This window comes from Apus apus, chromosome 1 (assembly GCF_020740795.1).
Source record: "Apus apus isolate bApuApu2 chromosome 1, bApuApu2.pri.cur, whole genome shotgun sequence".
Classification (NCBI taxonomy): domain Eukaryota; kingdom Metazoa; phylum Chordata; class Aves; order Apodiformes; family Apodidae; genus Apus; species Apus apus.
This window is the reverse complement of record NC_067282.1, coordinates 196655702-196677792: the sequence shown is the minus strand read 5'-3', so window position 1 is coordinate 196677792 and position 22091 is coordinate 196655702. Positions and strand designations below refer to the sequence as shown.

At 35.5% G+C, this 22091-nt stretch overlaps 1 protein-coding gene across 1 annotated transcript in view; it reads left to right on the top strand.

Moving 5' to 3' along the window:
• The window catches only part of SEMA3E (semaphorin 3E), a 143578-nt gene that overhangs the window by 90385 nt on the left and 31102 nt on the right, over nt 1-22091 (top strand). Inside the window, exons 5-7 of the mRNA XM_051644194.1 lie at nt 10317-10410; nt 17399-17518; nt 19549-19691. Coding sequence (XP_051500154.1) covers nt 10317-10410; nt 17399-17518; nt 19549-19691 — 357 coding nt within the window. The remainder of the gene's footprint in view (nt 1-10316; nt 10411-17398; nt 17519-19548; nt 19692-22091) is intronic.

Genomic DNA, 22091 nt, shown 5'->3' with positions numbered 1-22091 from the left:
CAGTTTCATTTTTACATGACATAATTCTTCTACTTTTGACCAGCATTTGGAAATGTCATCATTCTTTCAGCTTTGTTAAGAAAAAAAATTGTAGATATATTGATATCTATTATTTTAGGATATTTTTCTAATCAAAACAAATAATGATCTGCCCAGTTACTCCCTCTCTGTGGTTTTTCCTATTACCTCATCTCCGCTCTCAGTTTGCAGTGGATTAAGGCAGAGGAACATCTGGTTTCACTGACCTAACAGAAGTGGGTGTTGATCATCTCTTCATTAGACAGAATATGTGACAAATTCTTAGGCTGAAAATATTTGCTCAGAGACACAGTGTCCCTCTGCAAGGATAAAAAGCCACCAGTTAGGATGCTATCCACTAAATCTTAGCAGATATTTCAACTCACTCTATTTACAGAATTGAAGCTGTAATCCTGAATACAATGGAACTGCTTATTTATTGCAGTCCCCTGCATCTCCAGTTCATGTGAAACTAGTCATTAAACTGTGATGTTTAAAGCAATATTGCACGGTCATATATATGAAGTGCAGCCAAGTAAGTAACACAATGTCATTGAATATTTTACCAGAGGGGTTCTTTGCATTATCTAGTCTGCACACCCACATCACAGGGTCTAAAATTGTCCCAAAAATCCAAGATCCTCAAATTTCAGTTAGGCTAAATAATTTCAGGTTTTGGAATTTAAATATATATGCATTTCAAGAGAGATTGAAATGAAACCTAAGCTATCAATAAGCAGGAAATTAATTAAGTGAAGATCACCCCTGTGCCCAGAGGATACAACCAAGGTGCTGTGTTGCAAAAGGTAAAAAGATAAAGCTAAAGACTCACATCAACTCTACCTTGAAGAGGTATTTCTTACTGAACCCATGGCTTATCTATGCAGTCCTAAGAAAATGAGAAAATACTAGCCAAGCAACACATGAAAAAGATTTTCTGCACCAACTCAAATAACAACCCAACTTCCATAACTGGCCAAACTCCAATCCTTCAAAAAAAAGAGGCAAACGTCCTCTTGTGACACAGGTTAAAAAAAGTTCATTCAGAATGAACACATATGGTTGTGTGAAAAGTTGAAAATCATGAAATTTAGTTATAGTAATTACCTTAATGAACAACTCTTTATGAGGACCTCAGTAACGATAATGAAGAGAGGGCAATTCTGTTCTTCCCATGCTTTGCTAGGAAAAGGATAATGGATATTGCATAAATAGAAGCAAAGGCCAGAAGGGACCATCAGAACAATTTCTGTGGTCAGTTACATAGTACATAGATGTACCATGTACTTCTCCCAGACATTGAATTCAACCATATTCAGGAAAATATTTATTGTCATTTCAAAGAATCCAGATAATGGTAACTCCATGATCAGGTAAGCTGTCCTAATATTTAATTAAATGTTAGGAAATAACCACTTACTGAATGTTAAATTTATCTAACTTTAACTTCCTGCCATTTAACCTTGATATGCCTGTGATAGCAAAGTTGAAAAGTCTCCCACTATCTTTTCCACATCTTTTCCACATGTAAGTGCCTCAGCACAAAGATCAAGCCACCTCTTCACTTTTTTTTTTTTTGATAAGCTAAATAAATATAGCTCCTTAAACCTCCTATCACAAGGATTCCTCAATCATATTTTTGTCCTTCCTGTGAACTCTCTGCACTATTTTCACATGTTCTGGAAGTGCAGACACTAGAACCAGACATGCTGTTCAATGGTGTGTATATAGGCAAGGTCACTTCCCTTCCTCTGTTTGAGATTCCTCTTTTCGCAGACAAGTGCTGAGTTCTTGGCACAGCATCACAATGAGAAACCTCTTTTTAGCATTTTTCACTTGACCCAATATTCTTCTCTGGAGCACAAAGTTATCCCAGTTTACACACTTAGCTGAGGCACCTAATTAGCAGCCTCATATAGCAAGACCAATGAAGGGTTTTCTAGAGATGCCTGTCACTGTCAGCTGTAACAAGGCTCATAGGATGTCCAAGATCCTAAATGAAGCACCTTTGTCTAATACATGAAAGTAGTCTGAACCAGGGTCTGAACCTCCACCTTCTAGGGCTTACTGGTGTACTTCAGATATAAACTGTGTTTGTATTCCAAGAAATACTACTTCAGATATGGTTATATTAAAATCTAATTTGTTAACTTCTGACCTTTAACTTGGTATTGAGAGCATTCAATAACCTGAACACACCCAGAGGTCTCATTAACCTTTAGTCTTCATCCTTTATGCCCTCCCAGTCTTTTTGTAACCTTAAATAGGAAAGTAAACATGACTATTTAAATCACTCCTAAAAAAAAATAAAATCATCTTTCTATCAAGAACAAAATTTAGGAAATATAGAAGGAGGGTTCAATGATGCATACCTAACAACAACTATAGTTTGACATATCTCAACAGTTTAGATTTTTTAATATTTCTACTATGCACAGAGTTTCATCAAATAGCTATGTACTAAGTCCAGTGTCCTGGAAAAAAACACGTATTCTGTATCAACACAGTTGTTCTTATCAGTCAGTCTTACACATTGTAGCAGACAACAGGTTTGTTTGACAGTGCTCTCCATCCATAAAATGAGGTGAATGACATTCATTACTTTTGAATGCTGTCTAAATATGGCCATACTTGAAGTTTAAGTTCAATTTGGCAGATTAGTAAAGAATGTGCATTGATCAACCATACAAAATGAATTTTTCATCATATTAAGCCTGACCTTTGGCAGATTAAAGACAGATGGTCAGGAGAGAATGAATCAATACAGAGGAATAATACTATTATCCCAAAGAGAAAGAAATACTCCACCTGTGTGGTAACTTGATGGAAGTAGGTAAAATATTCCAGCACTCATCATAATGATTTTTAGATTCTGCCACCTTTACTTATGAGGAAAAGTATTTTTCTAAGTGAGGGCATCTGATTAAGTCTATGGCACTGTTTGAGGAGTGGCAATACTGCTCAATAAGATATTAGCCATCATAATTAAACTCAGCAAAAACTGAACAATGACAGTTTAGTTAATATTTTTACAGGTTTATAAAACCCACCCTTAATATTCTATAATTCTTCTATAATTTATGACAGATAATTATTTTTATTTGACTGAGATATTTCGAGGAAGATTATTCCAGATTAAAAAGTGAACTAAAAGAAGTATTACTTGCAATCCATATGTGTCATCAAGAGGCAGTGGATCCATTCCTCTGCCCTTTTTTCCAGAATGCCACATCGTGGCATGCCCTGTTGAAGTTCTCCAAAAGGGCTCTTGGTTATCTAAGGCTCCACACCACAGAGAGAGACAGAAATTCATGAGAGTATCTGCTTTCCTTCTGAAATCCATTTTCAGTTGAATGTAGCTGTTGTCCTCTCCATGCCCAATGCATTTGTTGCTCCATCCAACTCCAGAGCCTAGACTGCAAGCCCAAACCATAGAGCTGTATTCTTCTTTAGTTTTTTTTTCCTTCTATCCCCAGTTCTTATGATAGCCATCACTAGATGAAAGAACTTTTATTTGGTATTAGGTCTAATGTGATCCCCAAAATCTCAACACAAGTTTAGCCTGTCAAAATTAAGGAAAAGGGAAAGTCTTGGCTAGCAAGGTTCTGTGTAAAGCCTGTGCATTTCCCCACAAAAATCCTTTCACTTTGTGGATTTTGTACTATCTTTAACTCCATTTTCACTTGGTCATAAGACTGTATCTCCATATACATATTAATTCTAGAAATCCTTTATGTGGTCCCTGGAACTTTCACATATACCATCACATTAGTGCAATGTAGAGAAAATTTATTTTTCTAATGGTCCTATTTTGTGCCATAGAGCCCTAATGATTCTGTGTCCAGTTTAAGGTCATGCAAAGGTATATCTCCTAAAATTCTGACCAATTCAATCACTTCTGCTTAAACATTCTGAACTGCTAAGGATAAATGTCTGTGATATCTATATGCAGGGTGATTGTGTTGCTTTTTTTTTTTTCATGTTGCCAGAGTATTTCACATGCATTAAATCAGGGATATATATTATTTCTGTCACTTTAGGCCAGATATTTTGACACAAGTCACAAATTGCTAATCCTCTAGCAAACTCAGACAGCCATCTGACACAGCTCCAGATTTTAAATATGTTTTCAGATTGGACCCCAATGTGTCTTAATCATTTAACTGTGGAATAAAATGCATAGACCTGAAAAATACATCTGAATTTTTAGGGAGGATTTAATGCCTGTAATATTTTATGCACTCTCATCCCATAGGACGATTGATCTTTTCAGTATGTCACTGGGTAGTAAAGAGGATTGAAAACAGATCCTCAGAAGAAATACTACCTCTCAAATAATCTTAATTATGTCAAATAGCAGAGACCTGACTACTTCAGCCAGTTCTTTGAAGACTCTGTTCCTAATGCTGTATCCTCATTTGGCTTGGAAAATAAGGTTGAGTGATCATGGAAGATGTAATTTTAAAAGTTAGTAATCCTCTAACAACAAGCAGAGCCATATTTTTACCAGTGCTTAGATCCTTTTAAAAATTAGTTTGGATATTATAAATGAGATAATAAATATTTTTTTTTTCACTGTTGGAACAGTCTTGTGTTATTCACCCATATATCTGCATGACTGCATTATGTTGACTTAAATAGGCCAGTAGGTTGCAATATAAACTTACTAACATTATTAACAGTGTTTGGAGAACAGGCTCCTTTATATAAATTCCATTACATTAATTTTCTGTTGGTTTTAGGCTTTTAATTTCTTGAATTAGTTTGTCGGACTTATAACAGTTAGGTACCTACCTAATGTTTGGGACTATAGTTTTCAGACACTGCTAATACACATTCTTCTTCATGCCAGAATTTAGTTTCCTTAAATACAAAAGGCTGTATAATATGAGGTGTCTTTTCAGGCCTGACCCAGTATGCAGTTTTACTGTGTATCTCCTTTACCATGTGTCTTCTTGATGAAGTAAATGTACAGATTAAACAGGTCATAGAGCTGGTAATTCATTTTGGAGACTTTTTTTTTTTTTTTTTTTTTTTAACTGATTTGCAGACATGTTCTGTTATTTTTCACATTTATTTATTTATTTTTAATGAGGAAGTCAAGGTTCATCCTTCATAAACAAGGCCTCTGCATATTGTATTCAGTGTGTCATCTATGTTAAAATAAAAATGTAAGGATAAGTGAGTATACAAGAAAGAGGAAAAGAAGTGAAACAAATGTTTTGAGAATATACAGTACAAAATAACAGTTGCAAAATATTATAATGTGAATTTATACTAAAAGCATTACAGTGGAAAAGAGAATGCACATTAAGGTGAAGTTTATTCTGTTCATTACACCTCAATTTCTATTATGGTCACAAATGTCTCTGGATTCACTCAGTATCCAGTTTCTCACATGAGGAAAAAATCCAGTTACACCAGTGAAATGCTTTACAAATCTTCTATCTAATTCATTTTAAAGTAAGCTCTTTGGTTCTTCATATTAGGCTGTGTGAGTGCACATGGGTACACATAGACATGCAAACTGCCAGACTTCAAAGGTGCAATGTTAAGATTAAAACAGATTTTTAAATTATTTTAATAAATGGGAAAGTACCTATGGACAGCAAACATTTTCTTTGTTTAAAAATAGCACACCTGCTGTGTTGAATACTTCTAAATATTATACTCTATAAAATAAATTCTGTTACTGTCTTGAAGATTTCATATGTTACATTCAATTCCATAGCACTAAAGATCATTGATAAAGTTGTAACTGTGTCCCACTCTCCACCCCACTTAGTGCAGTTTCTAAACCACAGTTTTTCCCATGTTTTCTTCATTGTTTTGTTACTTTGGTTTTAAGATAACATTAGAAGAACAATGGAGTACATGGAACCAGTGAATCCAAGAGCAATATAATGAAAAAAAGTGAAAAAAAAAATCCCCTTACAGAAAATCAAATTATTATTTCTCATAAAAATAATAGTGTAGGAAAACCAATGAAAGTCCCCAATTTAGTGAAAAGATATAGTCATTGTATTAACGTTGAGAATAGGCTTAGGTACTTTGCTGAATAGGAATGGAAGGAAGCATATGTTTTAAATTAATCACATGCAGAAATGCTGTCTTGAACCAGAGCAAAGCAGCACTTGGCATTAGAGAAAGCAATTTTCTGCAACAAAAGTTAAATGCAGTCTTTAAATTTTAATGGCTCTGATTGACCTTCTCTTTCGTTATTATTTATAGCCTGCATTATTCTTCATTGTCTAAAATTATCGATTCATATCAAGTTAATGGCAAAATTCTTGATGCCATTGGAAATATCTCCTTTTTTTTTTTTTAAACAACATTATTATTTTCATAGTAGTTGAAAGTGTATTGTTTCCTGAGTCATAGGTATCATAAATCAAACCCAGAACTCCATTTTTTCCCCCAAATCCATGGAAGTTTGTACTTCCAATCCCAGCCCCCCGTATGTACTTTTTGTGTAATTTTTACCCTAACCACTGAAATTGCAGATAAAATAAATGGCAATGTTGAGTTGCTTTGTTGGATAATCTGTTAAGAAACTGTCAGTTTTCCTCTGACATTTCTCAAGTGATCCCAAATTCACAAGCACCAAGGCAGGTTAGAATTATGGTATTAGCCTTCAAAGCTGATTATTAATGTGCGACGCTTATTTCACTTAAACTGGCATCCTGTGGAAGTTGACACATCTAACACCTGATCTTCAGTTATTTGCTCTAGTGATGGGAATAACTTCTTGCAACCATGTAATATTTGGTATGCTGTCCTAAAAGGTGAAGGTGGAAAATCTTTCCTGGAGGAGTCATTGCTTACATTTTCAGTGACTTTTCAGGCAGTTACATGCATCTGCAAGCATTTACGAGATGCACATCCTGCTTTACATCAAAACTGGTGAGATCCTCTTAAAAACTTCTCCAAGTTGCACTGAAATCCAAATTTTTTTATCTACCTTCAGGGTTAGAGTTGGATTATATATTTAAGCTAAGATCCTTGTTCAGAAATTTCAGCTACTAAAATGTAGATAATGAAAGGATTCTACATAATTCATAGCATTTCCATTCTCTGGTCATGTATTTAGCTGTTTTAATCACATTTAAGCAATGAATGTTAAAACAGATGGATTTATATTTATAATTGATTTCATTCTGACTCTCAGGAGGATGGTAAGCTACACTAGTAGCTTTTTCATTCTGATACTATAATTTGGGACACAGTGACACAAAATCCTTCCACATCATCTGGAAGACTCCCATACCAGCCAAGTTACCCTGCTCTGAGTGACATTTTACCAAGGGAAAACCTGAATATGAAATGTGGTTTATGATGCCCTGGAGGGTTCATGTGTTGTCCTACAGCACACAAAAAAATTCAGTTTCTATTGCCTATATAGGATAAAATATGAGCCATACACTATAAATCATGAAACATAGGTAATAAAACTTCTTCAACTATTGTTTCAAAATAATTTTGTTTCTGCATCGAATCACTTTACCTGAGTATGTTGTTTTTTTTTCTATAATCATGTTTAAATTTCTTACTTTTTCCCTTCTTAGACAAATTCATCTTTATTTTACTGTGGGGAATAGTGAACAGAAAACATTAAGGCTAGAAAAATCTGTTATGTTTTAACTCTCAGTTTATCTCTTCACTTTTTCATCGTTCTCTCTAAAAATTATTTGGTTTTTTTGTTTGTTTTTCTTTAATAAATTCATTGACAATTAGTTTTGTTCAGATACCAGAAGAGAAACTTTTTCATCAGGAACTTTAATATCTGATTAGAGAATAAACAAAATCAATCAGATGGTTTTCAGAAAGATTTCCTTTACATAATATTTTATGACAATTATGACTCCCTGGTCTTCTTATGTGGTTTCAGAAGGTTTTTCTTTCCCTTCCTGAGTTTACTTTACTCTTATTTTTTCTCCTGTTGACTAGAAATGTTATGGTATTTTGTTTTGAAAAATACCTGCTATGGAATGGGGCTGAGATTTCCACACACAGAGAAATATTTCTTCTTTGTTTGACATTTACCCAAGAGCAGAGGGAGAATAGTTACTTCTGATGTGGAATTGAAGCTGATACAGCAAAGAATAATATTCCAGCAACACCAGTCTCTACTCAAGATGATTATTTTCTGCTATATCAGCTTTAACATCAGACACTAAAGTGCCAGGATTTGGCCCACACCAGAACTTCTGGAGAGGTGAGATTGTGAAAGCTTTGCCACCTCATAAGTTTTAGGACATTTTCTTAAATTTTGTATGTGTTTGGCTTGTAGTTTTTATTTTAGGTTGTATTTTTCTCTTAAAGTAGACATGAAACATCCTATTTTTCCAGAACTGCATTCTGAATTTCATTCCATTTTTATAGAAAGTCTCTAACTAATGGGAATCTTACTTGTTTATTAGAAATTACAGCAAAATGGCATGTACTATTTAGCAGATGGGAATAGAGGATAGGTACATCGTCTTGGCTGATGTAGGGATGAAGGAGGGAGTTGTGTTGAAGGGGAGGGGCTTATGACAAATTAACTGTTTTCAAGGAAATGCATAAAAATATTCACTTATTCATCAGTGAGTGAACTAACATCTCTGCATCTTCCCCATTTTCCTTATATCTTTTTTTTTCTGTCTTCTTAAGAAAATACTTATTATTACGACTGTCTTATCAGCTTTCTATCCCCTACAATTGTCAGCATCTCTTTTGCTTCTTTGTCCTTTTATGTGTTGTGGTGTTTTGTTCTGTTTTGTTTGTTCAGGAGGGCATAACTGTCATGAGTGGAGCTACCTGAAGAGAACATCATATTTGGGGACAATTTTTCTTTGGGGACAATTGCACTTGCTTGGGAAGAGAGAGATTAGTAAGGTTGTAGGGTGGGTTGCATAGGCATAGGTGACTCATCTGAAGGAGAGTGTGGACAAAACATTGGTGAGAGCAGACACATAATCAGGTTTCCATATCTCTAAAAAGCAAAATTTTTGGTAGCAAGCTGCATGTCCTACAGACTTCCAAAATTACATGATTGTAACCAACAGCAGAAAAAAGAACCTGCTGTAATGACATAAGGACTAAAAGGACAACGAGGGTGCTGTTTTATCCAGTCAAGGTATAGTGAGCTTTTTTTTTTTGCTTGTGTGTGTGTGAATACTGAGTTATGCTCATAAAAACCTGAAAATTCAGATCTAAAAAAACCTGTTTTTTATGGTTAGAAGGCCTCTTGGACCTAGTTAGAGTGTTTGCTGTAAGGGATCCAGGCAGATCCTCCTCAAAATTCTGGGGAGTTTGGGATCCTATCACATGTAATATTAGGCCTCACAAAACATTTTCTGTAGTCTATTAGCAATACAAACCTGAGATTAGTTTGCTGAACAGGTAGCTTGCATTTATCTGATATGTTGATATAACCTGCACTTCAATAGACTTTTGAGTAAAACTGTTAACAGAACTGGAACTCCTAGACTATCAAAATGTTTACTAGTCACAGGGTTGATAGATATGTAGCATAGTTTTTAGCAAGTTTTCATAGTTTTCTCTCTATTTGCCTTTATTTTCTCCCCTACCCATATTTTGTGGTATGTTTTTTTTGTTAATATATATAGTTACAGAATATTGTGTTATTACTTGATATTTTAATCAACTATCAATAGGCTATTTTGAGAAGGTTGGGATAAATGTAGCATTACAAATGAAAATTTAAACTGTAAATTCTTTCTCAGCCTTTAAAGCCTTATACAGACAAATGAAACTAAGTTGTCAATATTCTTTTTATACTGACATTCTGTTAAATTACATCTGCTCTGAAAACTACAACTGGGGATTCATTCCTGAGCATACTTTTATGAAAATATATATAAACGTCTCAAAGCTACCAAGATAAGATAACAGAGCATGATATATTTAACAACTACTGGAAAAAAAAAAAAAAAAAAAAAAAAGTTTAAAGATGGAGAACACATTCCATACCTAGATATCTATTTAATGTTGAGATAATGTGGAGAAAAGATTGTGGAATCTTCACTCCCTGCTTACATGGAAATGAAAAAAATTCTATTTTAGTGCATATTTTAATGATGCTTTCTGGGCAGTGCACACACAAAGGTGATTTGATCCAGATAATTTTTGCAAGTACATCAGTAATCAACCATAATTGTGTTTTCTCCTTAATGCAGTCAATCCATTTCAAAGGTATAACAAAGTTAAAGCCTGTCTCTAAGGGTTTTTTTGTTTGCCTGGAGGTTTATGCTGTTTTCTGTGATTTTTCTTTTTTTTTTTTTTTTTTCTTAAAGGATCATCTGTTTCAACTGGAATCGCACAAATTTGAGAGAGGACGAGGCAGGTGCCCTTTTGACCCCAGTTCTTCCTTCACCTCCATCTTAATTGGTAATGATCTGTATGTCACAAGCTTCACGGTCCTTTCAATCTGTCATTCTGAGTCTCTTTCTTTAGCACACCAAAGTGGTGTCAGTATTCTGTTGCAACCTTCCACATGTCAGACTTAATCCTCATGCTGATGCCCACATGAATATTACATCCCAGGCAGCATTAGCTCCAGCAAGGGATCTCACTGAAGTGAGTAGATGTTATATGACACGTGCCATCCTGAAGGTGTCATTGACTGTTGTGTCACTTTGGAAAGAGTAATTTCCTGCTTTCCTTCAAAGCAAAGCATTATGTCTATTTCAGTCTTTTACACCACTGAGAGAAATACACAACAATTACTACCAAGAAATAATCTGAGTAACAAACATTTTGTAAAAATGTGAATTTCATTTCACTTTCACGAGCATTTATTGTTTATAGAAACTGCAGGGTTTGAGATAAATTAGATGTTTTCTCAATGCTACCTTCTAACAAAACTATGCAAAACTGGTGAATCTCTGTTAGGAGAGTTGATCTTATACTTGACAGTTCTAAATATAGAATTCAGTCTAAGTCCTGCAGGGCCAGAAAGCTGTGCTGAAATAGTGTTTCTCTGTGCCCTGCTGGTAAGTATACCACTGCAGGGCTGGGACCTTTCAAGGTACAGTAGATCAAAGCATATTTTTTTCCCCTCTAACGTTTTCCTGAAAACATTTTGTGACATCAAACAAACACAGTCTGGACAATCTTATAGCACATTGACTAAAAATAAACTGGAACAGCAGGTAAAGGGCGAAAGCTATATGCACTTAGGGAGAAACACAGTGACTTCTGGGTTTAGAAAATACAAATTAAATAAAACCTGAGCATTCAAAGGTTATAGTCATTAAAAGAAAGAGATAGAAATAAGATTATAAAGATCAGAAAAATTTTCAACTTTTCAGGGATAAAAAGGTTGAAGGATTTTAGGGCCCTTTGATACTTATATTTGACTTCATATATTAAAATCAGACAGCTGTAGTCTCTGATTATCAACTATAATGAAATAGTCCACCCATGGTGATGAGAAAATATTGGTCATGAGTGAGAGATATATTTTTACATGCTCGGTTTATTTGTTCCTTCTTAATAACAAATTGCTTACAAGAAGAATCTTCATGAGTAATGCTAAATCTTTAAAATTGCAGCAATTTATCAAAATAGTGTTCATTTCCATTAAAAAAAAAAATTAAAAAATTACAGCTCAGATTCTTAAGAGTTAGTGGGTTAAGAAGTCATGAAAAAATCAGAATAAAAACTGCTATGTTTTGACTGACCTTCCAAAATCCATGAAACACAGATTGTTACGCTTTTCTTCCACCCCTATTTTTAAATTGTTTCTACAGTTTTTAACAGATTCCAGTCTTAGCTCAGCCTGGGAACAAAGATCATCCCATGGAATTTGCTGTAGACCTGAAACCTCATGGCCTAATTTTGAAGTCCTGCTCAACTTTTCCTCTGGCAGAAGTAAATAAATTAACCTGATCATGTTCCTACTCTGAGATCAATGTGAATATTATTTGCTTAAATGGAAGACAGATTGTCCCACTGAGAACTTCAAGACTAATGGTTAGTCCTTGTGTTTCTGGCCTATTCATTATTTGTCTGGATTATGGGAGGTCCTATAGATCCTCACAATTTTTTAAGAAAGAGAAATCCATTAAATAAACCCTTCCCTGTTAAATGTTAATGAGAGTCTTGGATATCCATGGACAAAGTCTTACAAAATCAAGCTCACAAAGCTAAGAACTCTGTAATGTGGCAAGATTAACAAGAGAAAATTATATATATATTATCAGATCATTGATTTTACACCATATCAGACAAACTTTCACCCCTACATCAAAATTAATATGACCTGAGAAAGGTATTTGCAGACTGTTTTTCTAGACCTCCATTGGGAATTCTGTAATTGCAAGTGATCATAGAATGATATTTTTAAAGCACAGCAAAATTCTTCGAAGAGTTAATTGTGTTTTTTATGCTTTTATATTTTTATACTGTTGGAATTAAAACAATTTGAACGCTTAGGAAAATATCCTAAAAAAGTTTGTATTTCCATTTCCCCCACATTGCACAGTTTCAAGTCTCAGACTGACAGGGTGCTGAGCCATGTCATATAAACTATAGTAGTACTTAGAAAGGTTGGACTAGATGATCCTTGAGGTCCTTTCCAACCTGGCAATCTACGATTCTATGATTCATGTATTCTACTATATCCTAAAAACATTTACTAACCAGGGACTTGGAGCTTGCAGAATAAACAGAATTAATGCTGCACCTTAGACTCCAGAATGTATATATTGTATGTGTGTAGGTATCCATTTGAAAAGGGTAGAAGACAGAGATGAGAACATGGTAAATATGAAAGAATATTCTAATTGATGTAAGAGAGATTGGATGGGACTTTGAGCAACCTGGTCTAGTGGGACATGTCCCTGCCCATGCAGGGGGGTTGTAACTAGATGATCTTTAAGGTCTCTTCCAACACAAACCGTTCTATGATTTGAAAATGAGACCTCTAATGCCAAGTGCACTCTGAAGGAAGGGATGCTCCTTTGTTCAGCTGAGCCCTGATTCCAGCTCATGACGTCTGTGATCTCATGACAGGAGATGACAACTACAGCATACACCCTCCAGGACTGGTCTTCCAGTCTTTTCTCCAGTGTTTAGAGGTTCCCTTCTTCTTCATGCGTTCCAATATTCTTAGAAAATGAAATCCACTCCTGTTATGGAGTTAGCATACCCTTCGAGGCTGCACCCCAGAGTTGCCTCCACTCTCCCATGTAGGCTCTGTCAACATGAATGTCCTTGAACAGGTTTATGCAAACCTGTTAGTGAAGGCTTTAACATCCCAGCATCCTTTTATTCTTCACTGAACAACTCAAAACCTGCTTCCACCTCTGCAACTCAAATTAACATGGCAGCCTACACTAGCACGGCTACTGACTAACAGTGAGCATTAGACTAACAAGGAAACTTTTTACACCACTGATAAAAGTTTAAAACTTTGAAATCTTGATCTTAAAAGATCATTTGCACCATCACTAATTAGAACCAGATTCAGTTAGTTTAATGTAGGAAGAAAGAGAATCTCTTGTTCTGTATCTCTTCATGTATTTCAACAAATCAGTTAAAATACCCACTTCGGGCAAACAATAGTTCGTGACTTGGCTTTAAAACTATATAACCATGCTGTCATAAATTTTATTATAGGTTATCTGACCCAGTGGTAAAGTAGCTTAGGATGAACTCCTCAATTTGTGAACAATTAAGACTTAGTAATTTATTGTCAGCATCAGGAAACAGAATAGCTGTTGGATGGCAGACAGACTGAGCAAATTGTATATGTTTAGATAAATGGCATATAAAACTTTAGGGTTTCTATTTCTAATGAACTCTCCCATCTGCTTTCAATAGCCAAACCCATTTTTTATATCAGATCATGTACACTGATTAATTTAGACCACACTAGCTTTTGAAAGCTGAGACGTTAGTTTATGTCTATGTTGTGTTACCTGCAGTATATCAAAAGCAAGTGGTGAAAAAACTAAACTATATTTGAATATGTTTTTCTGTCCAGGGAATCCATTCTGGTAATATTTTCTGTTCTTACAGTTATCAAACAGCTTAATGTATTTATGTCTTTTATCTTACTCTAGACAATGTACTAAAATAAATATGTTTTTCTCTCAAACCACAAGGCAGAATACTTGAGAGACAGGTGTGAAGTACAAATACACAGATAAAGCTTACCAGCTAAGCCATAGCTAATTTATTTTGAATTTATACTGTGAAAAGTACTACTTGCTTAAAAAGTGAATCGGTATTCTGATTTTAGTTCTCATGTGAGTAATAAATGGCTGATAGTCAAAGAAATGCATGAAGGGTGCTGCTTACTTTACACTCATTATGTTTTACCACTTTATTCATAACAGAGCTAGTCCACTTTGTAGAAAGTGATATAATGGGGATTTTACACAATAAGGACTACTGATGAATAATAGCTCATTGTTACGTTACATTACATTTGAAGCAGGTACAAAGAACATTGAATCATTAAGTCCAACTTTTAAGCCAGCACTGCCAAGTCTGCCACTAAACCACGTCAGTAAGTGCCACATCTACACATTTTTTAAATATCTTCAGTGAGGGTGACTCCATCCATCTTAATGCCAAAAGCACAAAAGATCCCAGAAAAATGTACGTTGTTCTTGTGCTGAGACCATAGCAGTCACACTCGTCAGTATTGTCTTATCACCTTCCTTAGGCGAGGTGACCTGTCTGCTCACACTCCATATTTGTCTTTTGTTTAGTTTAGTAACACTTCAGGATAAAAATCAGATGTAATGTCTCTATGTATATGTTTCATGGAGCAATATCCATCCAAGACTTGAACTTCCACTTTTTCCCTCCAGGATCTCACAGATAAACTCAGTGATAATTTCCTCAGTATACTGCTGAATGCCATACCAGTAGACTAACATTTTATACCTATGCCAAACCGAAGTAGTAGACTTCATAGCCAACACTCTGAACATCTGGACTTAGAAACATCAATCCTGATCACGAGCAATATGTGATTAATAATTTACCCTGCACTGATGCATTTTACAAGATTCACTAAAGTGCTGAAAGGATAAAAGGACTGTGTTTTGTAGTATACATCACCATAGTTAAAGAAACACCATCCAGTCTGAGATATTTTTCCAAAAGAATTCTTCAAGGGGGATTTATGACTAATGTAACTCATTAATTAGGGTTCTGAAGACTGTTTGGAACATTACTCAGACATTGGCAAATTCTGTTGTTTAGCCGGTTCCGTGTTGTTTAAAAAATAAATCTCTCTATTAGTTTTGGATAACCTTATAATCTACTAAAATTTGTACTTAGTTTTCATTTCACTTGATGATATTTACACTAAATCATGGCCATGCATTTTACAAGGCAATATCCATTCTCTATATAATGAAGCATAAAGCAAAACTACGCTCAGCTCCAAATCAGCAAAAGTCTCTGAACCAGTCCCAGCTGCCAAATAATAAACTTTTCAGAATCATTATTTAGACTTACAGTACCATTCAATTCATATATACCTCTTAAGAGAAACAAAATTTGCACTTGGAGGGAGACAAACAAGAATAATTCTTTCTTTTGCTGTAATCTGTTATAAATGCCAGCAAATGTTATTTGAATGGATGAGTCATGTTTATTTTGATTAGGGGCTTGGAAGCTGTGTCACTGAAACCACTACGATTAGCCACAAACTGGAAAGAATTGATTTCCCTCTTGTGCAGTTTAATTCCTGATGTGTTATTTTCTAACATAAGGATGCCACCTAGTGACAATAACGGCCTGCTTCTTAAAATGGGCCTTAAACATTTCTAATCTAAGGCCACAGCTGGAGACTGGATCCAGTTCTGGGCTGCCCAGTTTAAGACAGGGAACTACTAGAGAGAGCCCAGCAGAGGGCAACAAAGATGATTGGGGGATTTGAGCATCTCTCTTATGAGGAAAGGCTGAGAGAGCTGGGACTCTAACCTGGAGAAGAATAGGCTGAGAGGAGACCTTATTAATGCTGATAAGTATCTGAAGGGTGGGTGCAACGAGGAGGGAGCCAGCCTCTTTTCAGTAGTTCCAGTGACAGGAGAAGGGGGAACAGGCACAAGCTGGAACACAGGAGGTTCCATTTAAATACAAAAAAAAAAACTTATTTACAGCGAGGCCAACAGAGCACTGGAGAGGCTGCACAGGGAGGTTGTGGAATCCCCTTCTTTGGAGACACTCAAAACCCACCTGGATGCAATCCTGTGTTATGTGGTCTAATCAATGCTGCTTTAGCGGGGGAGTTGGACTAGACGGCCTCTTAGAGGTCCCTTCCAACTTTTGATAATTCTGTGATACGAAAACATATTATTGCTGAAGCAGAGAAAAACAGGCTATTTTCTCTGTCCACTGAACAACCTAAGCTCCTCAGCCAGCAAGCGATACTCAAACCGTAGTTATTTCAGTTAAAGTGGAAAAGCTCTAGTGGGCTGACTGAAAAACGCCCTCAGCCTAATAAAACATCTGTTTGTTTATAGAAATCACTTCTAAAGTAGTAGGTACTGCTTCTTATCTCTCCAGCTGGGAAGATAGCTGTATCCGGCCCTTCAGCATTTTCAGGATGTGCTTCACTAATCAATCTTTTTTTTAGCCATGTTTTGCACAGAGCTAGATCTGGTAGCTGTGTTCAGGAAACACTCATCTGTTTGAGCTCTGATCTGTGGATTCAGGTTGATTTAGCCCTGAGCTGTATCCATGTAGTGTAGCCCAAATCAGTGGTTTGGTGCAGCTGACACTATTATTTTCCTTTGCACTGCATCCTCTGAAACCTGCTCCTACATTTACATCCCATTTTCTGGCCCTTCATCCTCATGAACCTAACATGGCCCTTCCAGTTCTGGGACAAATCGATGTGTTGCTTCTCATTAGCAAGACCAGGATATGTCTGAAGCACTCAGAATCAAACCATTGGACAGAGTCTTTGCACTGGTGAAAATTTAGGTGCCAAAAAAGGCTAGGTGTCTAAGGCCAGACACTAACTGAGTGACAGTGAGATCTTTGAATTTAGACGCCTGATGTGGCAGATGTTATTCTGTCAGATGTGTTTAAAAGTGAATTTAGTGCCTTCATGTTTTGTGTGTGAATCAATCCCAAAGTCATTCATTTTGAAAATGAATCCAAGTCCATGAATGAAATTTACAGTTCTTGTCCTCATGCTGTTCCAACTGTAAATGTTTTGGTGCTGGCAGGAATAATGTCCACATGCTCCTCAAACTATATAAAATCTACTAACTTGCCTTCTTACCTGAATTTGAGCAAACACTAAAGAGCCATTTGTAATGTAGTTCCTGTCATTTACAATTAAATAAAAAAGTAGGCCACTATCAAATTGTTTTGGTTTTGTTTTTTAATGTGTGGTCTGCAGGTGGTGAACTTTTTACTGGTCTCTACAGTGACTACTGGGGAAGAGATGCTGCTCTGTTTCGCACCATGAATCGCATGGTTCATCTCCGAACTGAACCTGATAGTGAGCGCCTCTTGAAAGGTATGGGAAGGAGGACAAGGAAGAACTTGAGGCATTTTGGATGACCACAGAATTTCTGTTTAACCAGAAATTAAAAAGATACAGCTAATGTATATGTGTATATGCATATATATGCATATATATGCATATATGCATATCCCTCTGGAGATGCATTTGTTTCAACTATATTTTTTTCATGAGCCACCTCAACCACCAGGATAAACAAATTTAAATCTTTAATTACACATTAGATTTAATAAGTGGAACTTTTAAATCTTTTACTTTTCTCTTTTAAATTTGCTTTCAATCTATAATCTGAATATTCTAAACTACCTCACGATATGCCAAGATAGAATTAAAATAATATTTTAAAATTCTCTTTTTAATTAATGAGTTTCTAATTAGAACACAGTATTTTTTTTCTAGATGAGATCATTTTATATTTAAATTGCAATAAAACTTTCCCACATTGTATTGTAAAGGGATGTCATGCAATAAACATAAGATGTTCATACAGTTAAATGAAATAAAAAGTGAAAGTAGGTAATTTTAAAGAAGAAAATTAAAATATTCCACAAGAAAAAATATTGAATAAAATCATGTGCTGGAAAGTTTAGAAATTGTTTCATACTCTTCAATGTGAAATTTATATTAATTTCCGTGTTGAAATTTCTGTGAAATGGAGAGTCAGAATCTTTACTTGTTTTGCTCCAAAACTATTGCAATATTTCTCTGTAACAGTGACAGAATGAATGCTAATTTTTGGCAAGGGGAGTTAATAATTTCCTTTTATGGTGATTCATAAGGTGATCATAATTTCAGTGAGAGGACCTAGACATTTTTTCTCTCAAATCTCAAATTCCAAAATCAGAAGAGAAAAAATAATTCTGTTGCATTTTTTCTACACAAACATGACCTAAGTCTAAATTAAATACTTTTTTTCTTTTTCTCTTTTTTCTTTTTTTTTCTTTTTTTTTTTAAAGGAGGAAAAAAAAGCATTTAGAACATTCTTACACTACTCTTACATTACTCCAATACTTAGAGCCTTGCTAAACTGAGTGTTTAGACTGGATATATATGGATAGCAACAATCAGGTTGATGTTCACAATATGCAACTGAAGTCTCCCCTCTACTCTCCATTAATTTAAATACAGGATTCTCTACATTCTGGTCTCAAACTTTCATTTACATTTGGTCTAAGCTTGAAATTTAAATTTGCAGAAAGGGAATATTTTTAAATGTATATTAAAAACTCTTTTGAAAATTAGTAAGTCCTGTATCAATATTTTAAAATACAATTACTGTTTTCGTAGAGAACATGAAGTTTGAAAATATTTACACTACCTTCAGCTTCTTGGGAAATCTTAATAATTGTATGAATGACATTCTCATATAAAGAACTTGTAAAAACTTTGCTACAATTCCACGAGATGAAATCATTCACAGCTCTGCTTGCTGTGTGGTTAAAGGGTACACCGGCATGGACTGAAGTCTGAACTTAGGTTTCAACTTTGCAGCAAAATGTCAAAGCAGGAAAAACGACCTTTATATTTTATGACAGACAATGCACCTTCTATCTATGAATATATATGTTTATATAACATCTATTCACTGAACTACCAGAGCTTTTTCTGTTTGTCCAAAATTGGCATTCCTGCATCTGGTTGGTATGGGATCAGAGATTGTTATATGAATATTAGTACCAGGTTTTAGCCTAAACCAAATTAGAAAATATAAACCCCAGAGAACGGTACTGGAAAAAAGGTCTTTTTCTTGCATGCATACACAGGAATATTGATTTGTGAATTAGAACTATAAAAATAGTTCAACATTAATGTATTCCACATGTCTTATAGCTACCCACCAACCAAAAAAAAGATATTTTTTTTTCCTATTTCTATCACCCTAATCTCTTTAGGTAGTTCGCTGACTAACAAAGCCCTGATTCTTTATTTTTTTTTTCTTTGCTACCAGATGATTTCAAGGATTAAAAAAGATAAGAGAATGTTTAATAAAATTGAATTCTATTAAATTTTGTTTTCTTTTAAAGAACCAAAATTCGTTGGCTCATATATGATTCCTGACAATGAAGACCATGATGATAACAAAGTATATTTCTTCTTTACTGAAAAAGCATTAGAGGCTGAGACAAACTCTCACGCCATTTATACCCGCGTGGGACGTGTATGTGCGGTAAGCATGCTCCTTTCTTTGGTCCTTTTCCTCCAGGCAAATATAGCATCTGTTGAGGTATGTGAAGGCAAGCGGTAGATCTGAATGAAAACCCTACAACTAAACAGCCTCAAGCATTAAAAAATCCAAAAGCAATCTGAAATCTGGGCATGAAGCCGAATTTTGCTGAGAGAAGAGGGCAAAGTTCAGAAACCTTGTTATTCAACTCACTCTCTTTGTGCTGGTATGTAGTAACAGCAACAGCAGTTGCCCACAGGATTCTCTTAACATCCATATTCTCAGCTCAGATCAAGGTTCTGTCACCCTTAGCATTGACTGTAGGTCCAGGGCCTCTTGCAGCTCCCACAGCTGACTTAAATTGATGTCGCCTAACATTCCCAGAGACAGGACCAGCTCAGCCACCAGTCCTCTGATGTTCCCCCTTGCCTTCCTATTTTGTCTGCGAGGTAACTGAAGTTACCTTCATTTGTTCAGGGTCAATGGCTACCCTATCAGACAGATGGATAGGAAAAAGAGGTAATGGGTACAGATTGACACATGTGAAATTCCACCTGAATGTAAGAAAACATTTTCTTCTTGCCAGGGTGGTTGAACATTGACATGGGTTGCCCAGAGGCTACATCCTTGGAGATATTCAAAACCTGACTGGACACAGATCTGAGCAATTTGCTGAGCAGCTTGCTCTAAGAAATTTCCTTTGAGCAGGGCAGTTGGACTAGGCGATCTCCAAAGATCCCTGCCAAATCCAACCATTCAGTACTTCTGTAAATTTTGAAAACCTCCATCTAATGCATAAATGATAAAAGGAGTGAAATGTCAACCATGAATAGAGTGTTTTATAAATAGTAGCAAATTAATGTTTTCATTTCATTTCTCATTCCTCTTCTCAACAGCAACTACAGAAAATTGTGCAGATAGGAAACTAGAACAAAAGATTGAATTATCCAGCAAATTATTATCACAGCCAGGAATAAGGTTAACCAGAAGGAGCAGAAAAGTCATGAGGAAAGACCTTGCTTCCCTTCACTGCTCTGCACAATTACCCATTTCCTACTCAGGCCACACTCCTGGTTTCTTGATCCAGTCTCTTGTTGGCTCCCAGGTCTCACTCACAGGAAAGAGATCTTGGGCAGTTACTGGAGAAAAGCACTGTTAACATATGGTCTCCCAGATTAAGCTGTCCATAATTGGTTCTCTCTGAACAACTGATGAAGTTTGGGTGCATTCCATTTCTATTAGTTGAGCTAGGGTAAGACTGATGAGAGGAGCTCTCCCATTCCCATTGCAACTACATCTGCTTGATTAAAGGAAGGAATGAGAAGTTTATTGGCATCTGATTTTGTTTCTGGAAAATAAATACGTTCCCCCTCCTAACTGTATGGGATACATTCCTAAAACTATTGGTAAAAGAGCAAGGTACAAGTTAAAAACCTTCTGTCACCTCAATGTACAGTATACGTCACATATTCTTACCATCATAATACCTATTAAAATTTCTTAGGGAGTACACATGTATAACTTAAAGCATCTGAAGTATGCAAAGTACCAAATTCCAGCTTAAGACATTAATGTTCACAAAGCCAGTTGGCTTTCTAAATTCAAGTCTGAATCAAGATCTGAAGTAGGATTCTTTGGCCCATGTTCTGGTAGATGTCTGAAAAGATTATTTTAATAGTTCCCTTTAGTCTGAAATACATCAACCTGAATGTCTTATCTCTACCTATGGGTTAAAGCAAAAATCCCACAGATCTTTCTGTTCCACTTATCCAAAACTCCAAATCCCTTATAATTAACCTCACAGCCATATGCTATGATTCAAATTTGATTTAATGAATACAAAAAATACTCACTGGTGATTCAAGAACTGACTTTTTTTTCCCCAGTTTTTATGTTTTAATCTGAGCTGTAGAGAGTACCCCCTCTGCATATTTCTACTTTTCTGAGGGAAAAAAAAATATCTCTTTTTGTAAAATCTCAATGAAAAAACTGAGGGCATTTAAATTAATTTCACTAATTTAGAATGAAGTTATGAGAGTTGTTTTACAAGCCTAATAGAGAGCCTACAGTCAGTTACACAGTCAATTGGAATATAAGGCCATAGCTCTGAGGATGCTACCCAAAGGTTACAGAATCTGATTACTAGGAAGTACTAAGTGCCCCCTTTTCTTGGCAGCTGAAAAGTTGCAATTGCAAGAAAAAAGTGAGACAGCCATAGCAAAGAAGGAATTATTTATAGTTGTTAGGAAATTGTTAGAGCAACATGTAGACACTTGCCTCAGATTTGCCCCAGCTGTACCAGCTTTATAGATACATTCAGGGCTTCAGTTTCTGAGTCTGTTGATCTAACCCTGCACTGAGCTCCTAAAGCAAAGCTACATTTTGCTAATGTACTCTTGTACA